General features: G+C 37.5%; 1 protein-coding gene across 1 annotated transcript in view; it reads right to left on the bottom strand.

Annotated features, from left to right (window-relative positions):
• LOC126191025 (nitrilase and fragile histidine triad fusion protein NitFhit) overlaps nt 1-17,944 on the bottom strand; it is a 70,800-nt gene that overhangs the window by 12,727 nt on the left and 40,129 nt on the right. The window contains exon 6 of the mRNA XM_049931724.1: nt 13,219-13,394. Within this exon, the coding sequence (XP_049787681.1) occupies nt 13,219-13,394 (176 nt within the window). The remainder of the gene's footprint in view (nt 1-13,218; nt 13,395-17,944) is intronic.

Below are 17,944 nucleotides of genomic sequence, written 5' to 3' on the forward strand. Positions count from 1 at the left end.
ATATGGGAATCTGAACTGCTGTCCTGTATCTCAACCAATGTGAAACCTCATTTGATGGTATGATGTTGCATTTTGTTTTAGTACTGACCCAACAATCACCACACCCAAAACCAACAAAGGAAACAGTATTTCGATTAGGAATAAGAAGCTTTCACCACAGTCGGAAGTGCTTATGGAGTCCTCATGATGAGATCACTGATCCACTTCTCTTAAACTGTGGTTTTACACTAAAATCACTATGTCTGAATGATTGACCTAAGGAATTGATTGAAAATTGTAACGCACTATACAACTAGTGAGTTTCTGTGTACTCCTCAATGACATCATTAATGTACACTCTTCATACATTTGGCAGTGATCCTCCAAATATGGCACTTATTTCTCCTCGAGCCCTCTCATGGAATCAGTACTCACTGCCATTATTAAAGCATTATAATTTTGCTGTCACTAGTTTCAATCCCATCCTGTATCAGTGTAAGACAATATAATCTTTTTTTCTTATCACTCATACAGAATTTCTTAGTAATATCTGCATGTTTCCCCTACTATAACTGCCACATATGAGATCAAAACAAAATGACAGAATTATTATTAATGCTATGATCAGCATTGATTACATTATACAGTAATGCATAAAGTAATCAGTGTCTCACAAAACTGACACAATGTTTAAAAATATAGTATTTTAGGTCTTTGAGTTTATCGTCTTATCTCCCGTATGTAGTTGAGTGACTCAAGCAGAAACAGAAAATGATTTATAGAAACATGTAACAATTTGAGAATGTGGCTATTCTTTGAGAAACAGAAATGAAATCTATGCAGAGGTTATCCTGAAACCCTATGCAAGGAGTTAGTACAAAATAATCAGTCAAATACAACTACTTCAGCCAACATTACTTTACTTTACATCACATCATGATCATGCTCAAGTATGTGGTCAGTTGTCTGAAAACTTTCTAAAAGAACAAGAAGAGAGGTGACATTATTAGTCAAAACCTACAACAAAGGAACCCTCAGTCTCATAGCCACAAGAGGAAACCCAGAGTAAAATAGTCCACATTTTCTCTTTCCCAACATCAAAAAGTCACAATTCATGACAAATAAAGTTGGCTACTCTTAACCATAGATTTAAAAATCTTTATGATATGAGTTGTGCATTTCATACAGCTTATCCGGCAACACATATTTGTCAGAAGTTCTATTGCCAGGTTTCCAGATAGGTTTCCAGATAGGTTTCCAGATAGCACTTCAAACTTTCATTTCACTACTGCAGTCCAGCTACTTGCAGGACTTTTGAATCTAATGACAACCAAAGAGACAGTAAGTCTGGGGCATAAGAAGACTATATATATAAAAATAACAGTAAATCTACAAAAACCTCAAATATGTTGTTGTTGTTGTGATCTTCAGTCCAGAGACTGGTTTGATGCAGCTCTCCATGCTACTCTATCCTGTGCAAGCTTCTTCATCTCCCAGTACCTACTGCATCCTACATCATTCTGCATCTGTTTAGTGTATTCATCTCTTGGTCTCCCTCTACGATTTTTACCCTCCACACTGCCCTCCAATACTAAATTGGTGATCCCTTGATACCTCAGAATATGCCCTACCAACTGATCCCTTCTTCTAGTCAAATTGTGCCACAAATTTCTCTTCTCTCCAATTCTATTCAATACCTCCTCATTAGTTATGTTATCTACCCATCTAATCTTCAACATTCTTCTGTAGCACCACATTTCGAAAGCTTCTATTCTCTTCTTGTCTAAGCTATTTATTGTCCACATTTCACTTCCATACACGGCTACACTCCATACAAATACTTTCAGAAACGACTACCTATCTATACTCGATGTTAACAAATTTCTCTTCTTCAGAAACGTTTTCCTTGCCACTGCCAGTCTATATTTTATATCCTCTCTATTTCGACCAACGTCAGTTATTTTGATCCCCAAATAGCAAAACTCCTTTACTACTTTAAGTGTCTCATTTCCTAACCTAATTCCCGCAGCATCACCCGATTTAATTTGACTGCATTCCATTATCCTCATTCTGCTTCTGTTGATGTTCATCTTATATCCTCCTTCCAAGACACTGTCCATTGCGTTCAACTGCTCTTCCACGTCCATTGCTGTCTCTGACAGAATTACAATGTCATCTGTGAACCTCAAAGTTTTTATTTCTTCTCCATGGATTATAATTACTATTCTAAATTTTCCTTTTGTTTCCTTTACTGCTTGCTCAATATAAAGATTGAATAACATTGGGGATAGGCTACAACCCTGTCTCATTCCCTTCCCAACCACTGCTTCCCTTTCATGCCCCTCAACTCTTATAACTGCCATCTGGTTTCTGTGCAAATTGTAAATAGCCTTTTGCTCACTGGATTTACCCCTGCCACCTTCAGAATTTTAAAAGAGAGTATTCCAGTCAACATTGTCAAAAGCTTTCTCTAAGTCTACAAATGCTAGAAACATAGGTTTGCCTTTCCTTAATATATTTTCTAAGATAAGTCGTAGGGTCAGTATTGCCTCACGTGTTCCAACATTTCTACGGAATCCAAACTGATCTTCCCCAAGGTCGGCTTCTACCAGTTTTTCCATTCGTCTGTTAAGAATTCGTGTTAGTATTTTGCAGCTGTGGCTTATTAAACTGATACTTCGGTAATTTTCACATCTGTCAACACCTGCTTTCTCTGGGATTGGCATTATTATATTCTTCTTGAAGTCTGAGGTTATTTCACCTGTCTCATACATCTTGCTCACCAGATGGTGTAGTTTTGTCAGGACTGGCTCTCCCAAGGCTGTCAGTAGTTCTAATGGAATGTTGTCTACTCACAGGGCCCTATTCCTACTTTGGTCTTTCAGTGCTCTGTCAAACTCTTCATGCAGTATCATATCTCCCATTTCATCTTCATCTACCTCCTCTTCCATTTCCATAATATTGTCCTCAAGAACATCACCCCTGTATAGACCCTCTATATACTCCTTCCACCTTCCTGCTTTCCCTTCTTTGCTTAGAACTGGGTTTCCATCTGAGCTCTTGATATTCATACAAGTGGCTCTCTTTTCTCCAAAGGTCTCTTTAATTTTCCTGTAGGCAGTATCTATCTTACCCATAGTGATATGTGCCTCTACATCCTTACATTTGTCCTCTAGCCATCCCTGCTTAACCATTTTGCACTTACTGTCGACCTCATTTTTGAGACGTATGTATTCCTTTTTGCCTGCTTCATTTACTGCATTTTTATATTTTCTCCTTTCATCAATTAAATTCAATATCTCTTCTGTTACCCAAGAATTTCTATTAGCCCTTGTCTTTTTACCTTCTTGATCCTCTGCTACCTTCACTATTTCATCTCTCAAAGCTACCCATTCTTCTTCTACTGTATTTCTTTCCCCCAGTCTTGTCAATCGTTCCCTAATGCTCGCCCTGAAGTTCTCTACAACCTCAGGTTCTTTCAGTTTATCTAGGTCCCATCTCCTCAAATTCCCACCTCATATACAACAACAGCGAACTCAATTCCTTCAATTGTTATCTCAACAACATGTACAGATGTGACCATCTCAAAGTCAACCAGCACGGATTCCAAAAACATCGATGATGTGAAACTCAACTTGCACTTTTCTCAAATGACATCCTGTGATCAGATTGACAATTTTTTGGTAGGGAGGATGCAGCAAGTACCTTGGATGGACAGTCACATTAGATGTACAAACGGCTTTGGATGTGCCCCAGGGAAGCGTGCTTGGAACTTTGCTGTTTATAGTGCTTATTAATGACCTTGTGAACAATATTAATAGAAACTCAGACTTTCTGCAGAGGATGCAGTTTCATTATCAATATTATCTGAAAAAAAGCTGCATAAATATTTAGTCAGATCTTCATAAGATTTCAAAGTGGTGCAAAGACAGGCAAATTGCCTTAAATGTTCAGAAATGTAAAATTATGCACTTTACAAAATGAAAAATATATATCCCATGACTATAATATCAACAAGTCACTGTTGGAATTACTCAACTCATACAAACACCTAGGTGTAATAGTTTGTAGGGATATGAAATAAAATGGTCATACAGGCTCAGTCAGTCTACCAGCTGTGTGGGTAAACATCTATGAAGGAGATTGCTTAAAAATCATTTGTGTGACTCATCCTAGAATATTGCTCTAGTTTGTGGTACACATAACAAACAGTCTTGACAGCAGATATGAGTGGTCACAGGTTCGTTCAACCCAAGGGACAATGTCACAGAGATGCTGAAAGAACTGACCTGGTAGACGATTGAAGGTAGATGCAAACTATCCCTTGAAAACATACTTACAAAGTTTCTTGAACCAGCTTTAAGAGAAGAACCTAGGAATATATTACACCCTCTTATATATTGCGCCCACAGGAATTGAAAAGACAAAATCAGCCTAATTACAGAATGTGTGGCAGGCTGCTGTGGCCAAGTGGTTCTAGGTGCTTCAGTCTGGAACCGCGTGACCACTACGGTCGCAGGTTCAAATCCTGCCTCAGGCATGGCTGTGTATGATGTCCTTAGGTTAGTTACGTTTAAGTAGTTCTAAGTTCTAGGGGACTGATGACCTCAGATGTTAAGTCCCATAGTGCTCAGAGCCATTTTTGAACAGAATGTGCAGAGGCATTTAGGCATTCTTTCTTCCCATGTGTGTACGTGAATGGAAAAGGGAAAAAAATGGTAACAACTGATATAATGGGATCTACCCTCTGCCACACACTTCACAGTGGTTTGCAAAGTACAGATGTAGATGTAAATGTTGACCTGTTCTAATGTGTTTTACAACAGAAAGGTAGCAAGACATATCAATAATTAACAACCACTCTCATCCCCTTCATCCTTCTCAAAGGCAATAGAAAATAATTGTATATATATATAAACTGTAACACACCTCTCTCCAAATAAGATTTTTCAATCTTGATTTGGATATCGAACACATCCCTCCACAGAACACACTACTTTTCAATTCACAAATCAGATTACGCCACATTTCAACTACAAAATATTGCTAACTGGTATTTTCACTGACTTATCAAAAGCATGTGACTGTGGCATTTGACAGTATTCTCCAAAAGAAGCTCAAATATTATTGTATCAGAGATATTGCTGGTGACCGGTTTTCATCCTGTTTAGCTGTAACATCCAGTGTTGCAATAATAAACTCTGGAAGTGCACAAAATAAAACAGTACTTCAGAATGGGAAATAATCACTAGAAGTGTACCGCAGGGATTAAACCTGAGTCTTCTTGTGTCCTTGTGACACATATATGATTTTCCTTTATACATCCAACAAGCAGAAATTAATCTCCTTGCTGTCACTGTAAGTATTAAAATCCACCCCAATGGAGTAACTTCACTTTTTGAAAATGTAAATTATATTTAATTGAAAATTAATAACTAGTTCTCTGCAAATTGAGTGTCAGTGAACTTACATAAAAGACATTACACGCAATTCAGAATTACACAATGCCTGACCATGTGATTACAAATACTGCATGAGACTAAATCAATAAATGAAACAGATTATTCTAAATCTAGTGGATAAGTGAATTCTAAATCCAGTGGATAAGAACCAGAATTGGAAGTCATATGTTACAGATCCTTAACATCTAAGCTCTGCAACTCTTTTTGTTATGTATAATATCAAATTTCGGAGATGAATCTGTAAGAAGGTTGACTTACTTTTCCTATTTTCATTCACTAAAGACTTACGGCATCAAATTTTTGGGGAACTCATCACTGAGATAAAAAAGCGTTTATTGCACGGAAGTGTCTAATAAGAATAACGTGTGGTGACCACCCTGGAAACTCTAACGGACAGTTCTTTTTAACAGTTGGCATCTCGACAATAGCCTTACCATACGTTTACTCCCTAATGAAGTATGTTATCAACAATCAATCACAGTCTGAAAACAGCAACAACACTCATAAATATGATATTAGAATGGGAAACAATTTACACTATCCATCACACAGCCTTACTGTGCCACAGAAAAAAAGTGAGGCATTCACCCATAAAAATTTTTGACCAACTATGACAGGACAATCAATGGGTTTTATCAGTAACAGGGTGATTCTGTCCAACAGCATTCCTGGCCATTTTGGTTTGTAGCACTATGCATTTTCTGCAGAGGGTAATGCTGCACATTGACTGTGGTCCCACTCTTGAGGAAGTTGATAAGCAGAGGGCATCTGCAGTTGAAGTTGCACAATAATGCCCAACCTCACACTGCCTATTGGACAAAGGCAATGCTTCAGCGATTTGGTTGAGAAACATTGCAACATCCTCCCCACAGCACATCATTTTCACCCTGTTGGTAACCTGAAGAAGGACATGCATAGACTTCCATTTCAGTCGGGTGAGGAAGTAAAACAATGGTTTCAGTTGCGAATCTGTCAGCGACCAACCATCCCAGTGGGATAAATATATTAACATGTGTGGTAATTATTTTTGAATGAAACTATTCCATGCTCCTGTTGTTGCACTTGTCTGGTTTTCATTTGACTAGTTATGTACAGAATTTGACGAAAAAAAAATTAACTTCAAACACAAATTGAAATCGTATCTGCTGACAGTTCCTTCTAATCCCTAGAAGAATTTCTGAATGTGTAGTCCCAGTAGTAGTATTATTGTGTGTGTGTGTGTGTGTGTGTGTGTGTGTGTGTGTGTGTGTGTGTGTGTCAGAGAAAGGTGAGAGAGCCACTGAACAGACAAAAAAAAAAAAAAAAAAAAAAACCTTAAGAAATTGTGTAAATGGTCAGGATGTTACCATATTTTCTAGATATACTTTAATTATAAAACTAATTCATTCCATATACAGCAAGATGTCACAATTATGATTCATGGAATATGAATATAAATATAAATAATAAAGTTGTACAATTACTATCTATGTCTGCTTCTTGATAATACAGGGAGAAGTTACACATGTTTGTGAGGGATGAATTTGTCTTACACGAGTTTTGTATGTTTCATAATCAGTTTATACAACTGAAAATCTTTTTTAATATGACCAAAAAATGTTTTCTGCTTAGGTAAAATGTAGCTTTTATGACTTACATGTTTTCCCATGTTAGTGCCTCAAATAAGGACAGTGCGAGGCAGAGTTGTAAGCCTACACCTTTTATTACTCAATTTGTAAACTGAGCATGCATTAAAGGAAACCAAGAAGAAGTTAGCAAACAGAATTAAAGTTGATGGAGAGAAATAAAAACACTGAGGTTTGTCAGCGATATTGCAGCACTATCAGTGACAGCAAAGAAATTGGACGAACAGGTGAACAGAATGTATAGCATAAGACTGCAGAGTCTCGCAGCAGTATCACTGAATACAAAGTTCTCACGTTTTCGGCTGCATGTAAAAGCCTAAATTACGTGAGCTTTTGGCCAAACACTCCTTCGCCACTTGACGATGGCCAAGCAGTGCTTGTCTGAAAACTTATGTAATTTTAATCACTTGACACAGCTGAAAGCCTGAGAACTTTTTATTCAGAATGTATAATGTCTCAAACGGAAGTTATGAGATGGACATCAACAGAAGTAAAACAAGGATGATGGGTTGTAGTTGAATTAAATATGGTGATGTTGAAGGAATTTGATTAGTGAAGGAGACACTAACTGTAGTACATGAGTTTTATTACATGGGCAGGAAAATTAATAGGCCAGTCTAAGTGGAGAGGATATAAAATGCAGATTGACAACAGCAAAAAAAGTTTTTCTGAAAGTGAAAAATATGTAAACATTTGATATAAATTTTAGTATAATGAAACCTTTTATGGAGGTATTTGTGTGTAAGTGAAATGATTATGATAATTAACAAGAAGGGAACAGAAATTCCTGAAATGTGATTTTACAGAAGAGTGAAGAGGATTAAATAGTTATATCAAAAAAATAATGAAGTAGTACTGAATAGAATTGGGGTAAAAAGAGATTTATGAAACTTGATGATTAAAAAAGGGGATGACAGAACAACTCTTGATGTGTCAAGGAATAATGAAGGAAAGAGAGGATGTGTGTGTGTGTGTGTGTGTGTGTGTGTGTGTGCGTGTGTGTGTGTGAAGAACAGGAAGACCTAGTAAGAGAAGACAGCATCATGATAATTGGGGATCTGAATGCTCAGATCAGCACGTATAGAAATGGATACGGAAGACAAAATGTTGAGGGTGAAGAAATTGTAAATCTGTGCATAAGAAATCATCTTTTAGTGAAGAATACATTCTTCAAGAAACAAGATAGCCATAAGATTACTAGATATGGCTGGGATAGCAAATCTAAGACAATTAACAGACAAATTAACTGGAGGAAAAGTAAGGGACACCAAAGTCATACCAAGTGACCACTTGGATAGTGGCCACAGGTTACTAGTAGTTGATCTAAATTATAAGAATAAAAGTTTGAATACTGTACAAAGAACGCCAAAAATTAAGGAGTGACAGTTGAAAGAAGAAGAAAATAGAAAAGTTTCTAAAATCTAGAAGCACAAAAGTTGCCAATAACTGAAAGAGGTAGTGTAGAAGAAGAGTGGAAGCTACTTAAAACATCAACAGTTAACAGTGCTGTGCAGATATGAGGCAAAACAAAGGCTAAAGTGAAGGACAAAGAAACCAGTTGGTGGAACGATAGAGTAAAAGATGCAATTAAAAAACGTAATATGATAAATAAATCAGAACCAGGGCCTAGTGCCAAAAGATGAACACAAGGTGACAACACTGGAGAAGGAATACCGACAAAAGAAACTCCAAGCAAAGAGAATTGTGAAAGAAGAAAAGGAGAAAAGTTGGGAAATATTCACCCAGATAGCAAAGAGAACCAAACACTGCTATATGGGTTACTGAAAAGTAAAAGATCTGACAGAGAAGGCATAAAAGCGATTGAAACAGAGGATGGGGATATTATCAGGGACGTGGAAGGTATCAGAGAAGAGATGAAAAATGGGGAAGGTGCACAAGAAAGTGACACTGAAGTCATTGAATTAGAGGAGGAGCAGGATCCAATCCCTTGGTTAGAAACTGAGAATTCTCTGAAATAGATGAAAAGCAGGAAGGTGGCTGGAGTAGATGAGCTGACAGCAGATATGATTAAAGCCGCAGTAATGCATGGGATACAATGGTTCCACTGGGTACTGGGGGTGATATGGAAAGAAAACAAAGTGCTGGTTGAATGGAAAAAATGAATTATAATACCATTGTTCAAGAAAGGTAGCAGAAAGAAGTGCGCCAACTACTGAGGAATCACACTGTTATCACACTGCCTTAAGATAATGGGAAAGGTCATAGAAAAAAGATTGTGGAAAATTCTAGAACAGCATGGGTTCAGAAGTAATAGGGGAACAATAGATCTCATTTTCTCCCTCTGTCAGTAAATGGAAAAGTATTGGGAAAAAGGAAAGGACTTGATAGTAATATTCATGTATCTATATCCAAATCCCGGTCCAGCTACTGCCGGGTCTGGGTGCTGATGAGTCCTCTCCATTTGGCTCGGTCCTCCCACCACTTTTCTTCCTCCACCTGCTGCCAGGTCACACCTCTCCTTTCTACAGATATTCTCACTCCCATTTTCCACCATGTTCTTGGGCACCCTCTAGGTCTTTTCCCATCCATCTTTAGTTCTTCCATAATTTTGGGGAGTCTCTGCCCATGCATCCTCTTAACATGCCCATAACATCTTAATCTCTTTCTTTCAATTTCTTCTCTCATACTTTCTTGTTTGAGGTCCTTTCTAATCTCTACATTCCTTACTCTGATTGTGGCACCATACACAATCATTAACCCGGCTCCAGGGAGGTAGGGTGCCCTTCCCTATTCATCCACTGTGGTAATTCCTGTCTGGCGTGTCCACGTCGCGGGGGTGGGCATCCTACACTTCAGTAGGCCGGAGTGCTAGGTTGGCTAAGTTCAGGCAGGGACCCAATCCCGTGGGGTATAACACAGAACCCATGCCCAGGGTTACGGGTGAAGACCTTAATGGCAGCGATGGCGGAGAAGGAAGACTTTGGAACAGCGTAGCTGGCAGATGAGGCAACCCTCCTTTCTGGGGATTAAATGAGAAGGGAACCACTGCCTTGTGGTGGAGGAGAAACTCCAAAGGCTAAGGGAGACAACCCCAACAGAAAATCTTTTCTTGCGTTAGGCCTAGCAAGCCAGTAGGAAAGTCTACATATATTGGTTTCAAAACGCAGTAGTATTCATGGATTTGGAAAAAGCATATGACAGTGTAGCAAGGGATAAAATATGGGAATGCTGAGAAAACATAATGTTCCTGATTCATTAATTAAAAAAGTCCAGATGCTGTACGAGGGTTGTGAGAGCAGTGTACAAGTAGTAGGACGTGGAAGATCAAAGTGGTTTAAGACAAAGAGAGAGGTTCAGCAAGGCAGTTTGCTCTCCCCTTTACTCCTCATTACACTTATCAACACAATCATAAAAGAAATGTAGGCAGAAGAAAATGAATATCTCAATCCTTTTGTTTTTGCTGATGACATCGCCATTTGGGGAGAGGCAGAAATGGAGGTTCAGAGGAGACTAGGTAACTGGAACACAAAATTTAAAATATTCACATTAACTGTGGGTAGGAACAAGACAGTGGCAATGAAGATGAGCAGGACACCCATACCTTGTCACATCATACTGGAGGGGGAGAAGGATGAGTGTGTGAAAAGCATCGTATCACGCGATGGAAGTTACAAACTTGAAGTCTTAAACAGAATAACAAAAGAATCTAGCTTCTTCCACCAAGTACGAAATCTAATCTGGGACCAGGAAGTCCCTCAAAGAGCCAAACAGACCATTTATAAAACTTCCTCCTGCCAATCCTGATGTGTAGTCTAGAGGCCTGTGTCATAAATAAGAGGGAAGAGAGTCAAATGCAAGCATGTGAAATTAAGTTCCTTAGGTCAGCTCTACAAAAAACTAGGACAGACAGAGTCAGGAATGATTATGTAAGGAGAAACCTGCAGGTGACATTGACAACAGAGGAGAGGACGAGTGCTTTGAGACTGAAGTGGTTCGGTCATGTCTACATCTACATCTACATTTATACTCAGCAAGCCACCCAACAGTGTGTGGCGGAGGGCACTTTACGTGCAACTGTCATTACCTCCCTTTCCTGTTCCAGTCGCGTATGGTTCGCGGGAAGAACGACTGTCTGAAAGCCTCCGTGCGTGCTCTAATCTCTCTAATTTTACGTTCGTGATCTCCTCGGGAGGTATAAGTAGGGGGAAGCAATATATTCGATACCTCCTCCAGAAACGCACCCTCTCGAAACCTGGCGAGCAAGCTACACTGCGATGCAGAGCGCCTCTCTTGCAGAGTCTGCCACTTGAGTTTGTTAAACCTCTCCGTAACGCTATCATGGTTACCAAATAACCCTGTGACGAAACGCGCCGCTCTTCTTTGGATCTTCTCTATCTCCTCCGTCAACCCGATCTGGTACGGATCCCACACTGATGCGCAATACTCAAGTATAGGTCGAACGAGTGTTTTGTAAGCCACCTCCTTTGTTGATGGACTACATTTTCTAAGGACTCTCCCAATGAATCTCAACCTGGTACCCGCCTTACCGACAATTAATTTTATATGATCATTCCACTTCAAATCGTTCCGCACGCATACTCCCAGATATTTTACAGAAGTAACTGCTACCAGTGTTTGCTCCGCTGTCATATAATCATACAATAAAGGATCCTTCTTTCTATGTATTCGCAATACATTACATTTGTCTATGTTAAGGGTCAGTTGCCACTCCCTGCTCCAAGTGCCTATCCGCTGCAGATCTTCCTGCATTTCGCTGCAATTTTCTAATGCTGCAACTTCTCTGTATATTACAGCATCATCCGCGAAAAGCCGCATGGAACTTCCGACACTATCTACTAGGTCATTTATATATATTGTGAAAAGCAATGGTCCCATAACACTCCCCTGTGGCACGCCAGAGGTTACTTTAACGTCTGTAGACGTCTCTCCATTGATAACAACATGCTGTGTTCTGTTTGCTAAAAACTCTTCAATCCAGCCACACAGCTGGTCTGATATTCCGTAGGCTCTTATTTTGTTTATCAGGCGACAGTGCGGAACTGTATCGAACGCCTTCTGGAAGTCAAGGAAAATAGCATCTACCGGGGAGCCTGTATCTAATATGCACCCAACTCAAATCCCACGCCAGTATTTGGAGATGGAGGTACCAGGAAGAAGACCAGTTGGGCAGCCTAGAATGAGATGGACACACCAGGTTAAGAAAGATATCAAGAGGAGACGAGTAACATGGGATGTAGTGGAGAGGGAAAAGCTATACCAGGACAAAAACCAATGGAAGCATATCATTCACTAAGTTCCTACCCGGTGCGCTGGAAGGAAATTCTGATGATGATGTTGTTGTGTGTGTGTGTGTGTGTGCGCGCGCAAACAAGTGTGTAGAGCTGCATCAAACCAATCTTTGCACTGTAGTACAGTAACAGCAGCAACAACACACCTCAAACCAATATTTTTAGCTAGAGAAATCCAAATCACTTTCAGAGCTCTTCAGTTATGAATTAGTAATGTGTATGTCTAATGGGCAATGAAATTTTTCCACATAGAAATTTTTCCACATAGACAACTTATATTACAAGTCAAGTACAACTAAAATGAAGAATTGCAATGTAGGTGCATCACTAGAAAACATTTACCCATATTGGAATAGTTACGACACAAATAAAACAACCTCCCAGAAGGTTATCGTTAAAATACTGGAATTTTTCCTTGTTCTGTTAAATTTGTTACAATCCTGCACCACAAGTAAGTGCACTTTTTGTTGCATTAACGGGTAAAAAAAGAACATTTGACTAGATGAACAACACTTCCTTACTAGTCACCAAAAACAGCAGTTCTTAGCAATCACTGAAACAGCAGCAAATGGTTGATGGTAACAACAGTCAGATACATGGTCTTATACACCCAAGATTAACTGTCCTCCTTTATTTCATACTGGCACTCAACCCACACAGCTCTACAGTTTATCATCACTGCTGCAGAAGTACACTGCACTTACTGAAATGTTGTCTCTGCAGCATTCATATCCAGTTATGTAGCCAGTGATATCAAAAATAATGTTGAAAATGTTTGTGTAATACCACATTAAGAGAGAAAAAAATAGTACCCACTGAGGCACCCTAATTAAATAATTAAACATATTGTACAATTAAAATAGGTAGTGGAAACAGACTTACAAACACATGTTGCCCAGCATCAACTCCATCTTGAACTGTAATTGTGGACGAGTTTGCTTTGTACTCATTTTCCACAGACTTCTGCACTTTCTGCACAGCACTGAATAAATCTGATATTTCATGTTTAGTTAGGTCTTGTATTCGCTTTGCTGGTCTTATAGGTGCTACAAGAACATCTGATTATAGTTGTAAGGAAACACCTTTGAAACCATGTAAACTATGGCAAGTAACAGGCAAAAATACAGAAGAGAAAAAGAAAAAGAAGAAAAAAGTCACTAACTCGAGTAATATTGTGTCATAAACACACTGAACAATGAAGTAGCTAAGAGACTAAATCTTAGTTTATGCTCCTTTCAAGGCTGATCACTCATCTTAATACCCAATTATGGAACTTTCATTATCCTCCAATGACAAGATGTACACTACCAATAGGAGAACTGTGAAATAATAATAGGCAATTTCCATTGAGAGGACCTCATTTCAACATGTTCCATGAAGCACATAATAAAGAATAAACCAAATTATTGATACAAATAAGAGAGGGAAAGAAAAAAACTCTGGAAAAAACCTCAATGACAGCTTCTTTCGTAGCATGTTGTACTTCTCACCCATGCTCAATTAACAGCACAGTTTACCACAACTTGATTGAATTTTCTCATTTTGTGAGAACTGAAGGGCGATCTGTTTAATTGTTAACCTTTCAACAACAGCCAAGATCACATAAAATATTTTTTTTACTTAAGACAATTGGTTAAACAGATTATGCTGTCATCTTAAAGTCTTAAATCTATTGTTGTGAAACATGTTCATGTACACTGATCTCACACACAAAAGTCATGTGGATAAAAATAGCACATTATAAAAGGTTTGTCATCACTAAAATATTTGAAAACATAAAGCAGCTTGTGCAACAAGCTATGTCCATATACATATTGCTCACAGTTGCTTGTTGCATCACACAAAACATGATACACAATAAAACAAGTGTTTACATATGCTGGACATATTCTAAACAGTGCAAATCCACTTTCAATGGAGTTGTAATTATAACTTTTTATTTTGGATTTACAGTAATAATTCATCTATACACAATGCTTTCATATTACACTGTTTGGATTTCATATATATATTTCTTGATTTTAAGAACAATATTTAAAGCAAATTTAGAAGAAAAAATAAGAACAATATGATGATTATTCTTTCTGTCTGCATTTGTTTAATATCTTGTACATGAAACATTAATATTATCCAGTATTTTTCATCATTATCATTTTCCACAATTCTAAAGTTCATATTTTGGTCAACTGACGTAAAATAATATCACCATTATTCTTTTTGTTATTCTGAAAACTGAATATCTTTCTTGTCCTTAAAGTGGAATAATTATACTTTAATTAATTCCAGTATTTTCACATAAAACAGTTGGCACAAGTCCAACTAACAGCAAAACAGTGAAATTTACTTGTATTGCATTTATATTAAAATTACTTGAATAAGCATATATGTATAAAATGTAGACTGGCAATGGCAAGGAAAGCGTTTCTCAAGAAGAGGAATTTGTTAACATCGAGTATAGATTTAAGTGTCAGGAAGTCGTTTCTGAAAGTATTTGTATGGAGTGTAGCCATGTATGGAAGTGAAACATGGACGATAACTAGTTTGGACAAGAAGAGAATAGAAGCTTTCGAAATGTGGTGCTACAGAAGAATGCTGAAGATAAGGTGGGTAGATCACGTAACTAATGAGGAGGTATTGAATAGGATTGGGGAGAAGAGAAGTTTGTGGCACAACTTGACTAGAAGAAGGGATCGGTTGGTAGGACATGTTTTGAGGCATCAAGGGATCACAAATTTAGCATTGGAGGGCAGTGTGGAGGGTAAAAATCGTAGAGGGAGACCAAGAGATGACTACACTAAGCAGATTCAGAAGGATGTAGGTTGCAGTAGATACTGGGAGATGAAGAAGCTTGCACAGGATAGAGTAGCATGGAGAGCTGCATCAAACCAGTCTCAGGACTGAAGACCACAACAACAACAACAAGCATATATAGCTTCATACTTATTCACACCATCTTAGAAAGAGACTTATTAATGTAAAAAACACATATGTACAACTAACAAAATATCAACCACTCAGTTGTTCAAGAACGCATCTTTTAGGCTCAGACTTTGTGTATACCTGTAAATGTAGTAGTTGGCTTCTAGACTAAGGTGAATAACAGAAACTGTAAGAACAGTCTATTTGCAAATTGAGTTGGCTTAAAAAATCTAAACATTTACATGAAACGATCATACTCCACAAAAATAAAATTTGGAGTGAATTTGAGATAGCTACAATAACTTTTCTCTTTATTCAACACTTTTATTAAAGTCTTCAAGACTTCTTAGAATCAAATGCAGGAAACTGCTATGATCACAATAGTTTTATGTGAAGATGCAGTTGGCAAATAAAATGATAATTCCACTTACCTTTCTTTGTTTTGGAACAAAGATATACTTTAGAAGGGAGAAGTGTGAGACCTATTAAAAACTCCAGTGTGACCACACATATAGAACATGAGTGTCTTTTTACACAATTAAAACAGGTCAAAAATCATAAGGCACATAGGATTAAGCCAAATATTTTATTTATGGCTATGTTAAATAACCACATTTGTTCAAATCTCTAAATCTTTCCACTGCAGCATTTGTTGCTGATGAGAAAACATAACTTCTCAGTAAACTGTATAAGTCAGTGGAATAACTGTTAGAAAAGAGGAGCAATGTACTGGCATGTATTGTCCTCTAATTGCTTTTTGCTTTCCCCAGAACATGCAATTAATACACACACACACACACACACACACACACACACACACACACACACACACAATACGTTTCCTTTAAAGCTCAAGACACTATATGAATGTCTGATGGACATCCACAATTTCAAATTTCTATCGACCTATACCAACACAGACTCCAAGATCAGTAATCACTTTTTAAATTTATTCATCATGTTTGTGCCAAATTCAGTCTTCCGTTACTTGTCAACTTTCACATCTACACAACAATAATTTTATCAGCACAGTCTTCTAAAATTTAATTTTTGTTTCTTTTTCAATTATACAGTAATTGTTCTGCTTATTTGTGCAGATTTCCAGCTATATCATTATTATAATCATAACTTGTGTTACAACCCAGATATTTCAAATATGGCACCTGTTCAATTAATTTGGTGTTAATTACCATTCTTGACCACACATGGTATTTACCTCGAAAACCCTAACCTTCATCTCACGTAATGAAATTTCAGGACAGTATTCTCTACATACTTCATTTGCCAATGTTCTGCTAACTGGAGGTCATCTTCTGTTTCTTATATTATTACTTTATCACCTGCAAATAGTGATCCACTTAGATTGGTGGGTTTATCTAATTTAATTCCTGGATAATTATACGATTTTCAATTTTTAAGGTCATTTTCAGTATAAATGTCAAAAGAACAGGTCGAGAGAACATCTCTGCCTAACTCCTTTTTATGATATGAATATAATAGAGGGAAACATTCCACATGGGAAAAATATATCTAAAAACAAAGATGATGTAACTTACCAAACGAAAGCATTGGCATGTACACACACACACACACACACACACACACACACACACACACACACACACACACACACAATTCAAGCTTTTGCAACCAAACCCACATCCTTTCATCTTTCCCTCTCCTTCCCTCTTTCCTGATGAAGCAACTGTTGGTTGTGGAAGCTTGAATTTTGTGTGTGTGTTTGTGTTTGTTTGTGTGTCTATCAACATGCCAACGCTTTCGTTTGGTAAGTTACATCATCTTTGTTTTTAGATATATAACTCCTTTTTATTTTATTTTTATCTCATTTGTCATTTTCTTTCCTGGATTCAGTAGTACTTTGTTTTTACAATACAAGATTTTAATTGACCTTATAATGTACAGTGCATACTCAATGTCACTCATAATTGCGCCTAATTTATTTCTATCAAACCAATCAAATTGGAGGTCACATGTGTGTGAGGTGTGCTAACTTGTGTGAATAAATGGCGTGTGGTTTTCTCTCTTTTTCTGATGAAGGCTGTGACCGAAAGCTATGTGTAAGTATCTTTCAATTGTGTCTGTCTACAACTTAAGATGTCATCTTTGTGGTAAGTAGCCATCTATCCTTTCCTTACATTGTTGACAATTCAATTAAAAGTGTTTTCAAAATCTGTAAGAACAATATGGTTTTCAAAATTAAGTTGTATTTGTTTATCTGTGAGTCATTTTATTGTAAACGCATTGTATCTACACGTATTTTTTTTTTTTTTTTGTTTAAAATTTTTAGCCCCTTGTGATTTTAACAGAACACCGTCCTCATGTTGGCTGAAAGGGTTTTATGCAGAGTGTGCCATGTGTTGTGAATAGTGATGAGAGCATGATGAATAGTGCAACATTGTCAATTAACATGAATATGAAAATAGCATAGTACACAATGTATAAAACCTTGGGACACTGGAACTGTAAATTATTATATGCCAGCAAGTACAGGGTTATTACAAATGATTGAAGCGATTTCACAGCTCTACAATAACTTTATTATTTGATATATTTTCACAATGCTTTGCACACACATACAAAAACTCAAAAAGTTTTTTTAGTCATTCACAAATGTTCGATATGTGCCCCTTTAGTGATTCGGCAGACATCAAGCCGATAATCAAGTTCC

This window comes from Schistocerca cancellata, chromosome 6, assembly GCF_023864275.1.
Source record: "Schistocerca cancellata isolate TAMUIC-IGC-003103 chromosome 6, iqSchCanc2.1, whole genome shotgun sequence".
Lineage (NCBI taxonomy): Eukaryota > Metazoa > Arthropoda > Insecta > Orthoptera > Acrididae > Schistocerca > Schistocerca cancellata.